Source organism: Cryptosporidium hominis, assembly GCF_000006425.1.
Source record: "Cryptosporidium hominis TU502 chromosome 2 CHRO012123, whole genome shotgun sequence".
NCBI classification, from domain to species: Eukaryota; Apicomplexa; class Conoidasida; order Eucoccidiorida; family Cryptosporidiidae; genus Cryptosporidium; species Cryptosporidium hominis.
The window spans coordinates 1-1480 of record NW_666560.1 but is presented as its reverse complement, the minus strand read 5'-3'; the positions used below and the strand labels follow the sequence as shown (position 1 = coordinate 1480).

The 1480-nt window shown below is 23.0% G+C and overlaps 1 protein-coding gene across 1 annotated transcript; it reads left to right on the top strand.

Moving 5' to 3' along the window:
• Nucleotides 1-100: 100 nt before the first annotated feature.
• Chro.20417 (hypothetical protein) lies at nt 101-1357 on the top strand. The annotated part of the gene is made up of 1 exon (XM_659915.1): nt 101-1357. One exon carries the CDS (start codon nt 101-103, stop codon nt 1355-1357), a length of 1257 nt encoding a protein of 418 aa, XP_665007.1.
• The last annotated feature ends 123 nt before the right edge of the window (nt 1358-1480 follow it).

Sequence of the window (1480 nt, the reverse complement as noted above, 5' to 3'; positions counted from 1 at the left end):
ATTAATATATTATAAGTGTGGGAATGGAAACCAACCTATAATATAAAGAGAGAAAGCATACTTTTTTTTTTTTGTTTTACCTTTTAATATTTGGTAAAAAATGAGAATTGTTAGTTTAACAATACCAAACCCAGCTTTAAGAAATGAAGAAGAAATTAAAACAATTTCTTTACCTATTAAAAGTAAAAGTAATGGAATGCAAATAATTGATACTTGGCCATATGCATTTCCTAGGTATAAATATGATATTGATGATCAATTAGAAATATCTATTTATTATAAACTGAAAAATTCGTCAAATAAAACAAATTCTGATGAAATTCATTTACATTCTGTAATATATTTCCCATGTATATTATTGGATGAAATTGATAAAAAAGGTAAAAAACAATGGATACTTGGTTTAGATAAATTTCAAGATAATAATACAAATAAATTATTAATGAATGATATTAGTATAGAAAATTCATTAAAACAAATTAAAATTATGGAAGAAAAAGCTAAAAGAAGTTTTAAAATCTCCAAAATTTATCTAATTTTTTATTCTTGTAATAAAACCGTTTTAAATATTGAAGAACAATTAACTTCAAATTATAATACTCAAAGTAATTATAACAACAACAATGCTTGTGATCTATTATTAACTGAAAATCATTATGAAGATTATAAAAAATTTGATGAAAATTCTATCTCAAAATATGTTAAAGAAGATATCAATCTTGATAAAAGTAAAAGTTCTTTTGGAATTCGACCAGAAGATTCTATTTCAAAAATATCAGCTAAAACTACTAATTCTAATACTATTTCAAGAACTAATCTTATTAAACAAAATCTTACAGAAAATAATGATAATTTATCAGATGCAATAGAAATGATTAATAAATATAGAAGAAATAAATCAAAAGGATTATCTTATCATATTAATATCAATCAAAATTATAAAACAAATATTCTTAATGATTTTGATCATCATAAAGAACAAGTTAATAATAATACAATCACAAAAATACAAAATATTGATACTGCTAGTATAATATCAAAAACTATTTCAACTAATACACAAAAATATTTAGAAAAAAAGAAATTACAAGAAAGATTATTAACTTTACAATATTATTTTTCTCTATGGAGACAAGAAAGTAGAAAAGAAAGAAATTTTAAAGAATCAAAAAAGAATGTAAAAATTATGTCAGGATTAATTAATTTACTTTTATTATTTGAAAAAAATCAAAGATTTAAAAAAATGACATTTATTACATCATTAAAAATTAATCGTTTTTTTAAAGAAATGAAAAAAAAAGAATTCAATTTAGAACAAATTACTAATGAAAAGAATTTTCTGGCCCGAACAGCCTGAATCATCTTAATATTCAGAAAAGTGGGAGCAAGTTTCCAACACACTACCCCTGACTGTTTTCTGTTACCGCAAGACGCATCTCTTCCGAACTCACGCACCGCAACTTCCGCACTCCTCCGCGCG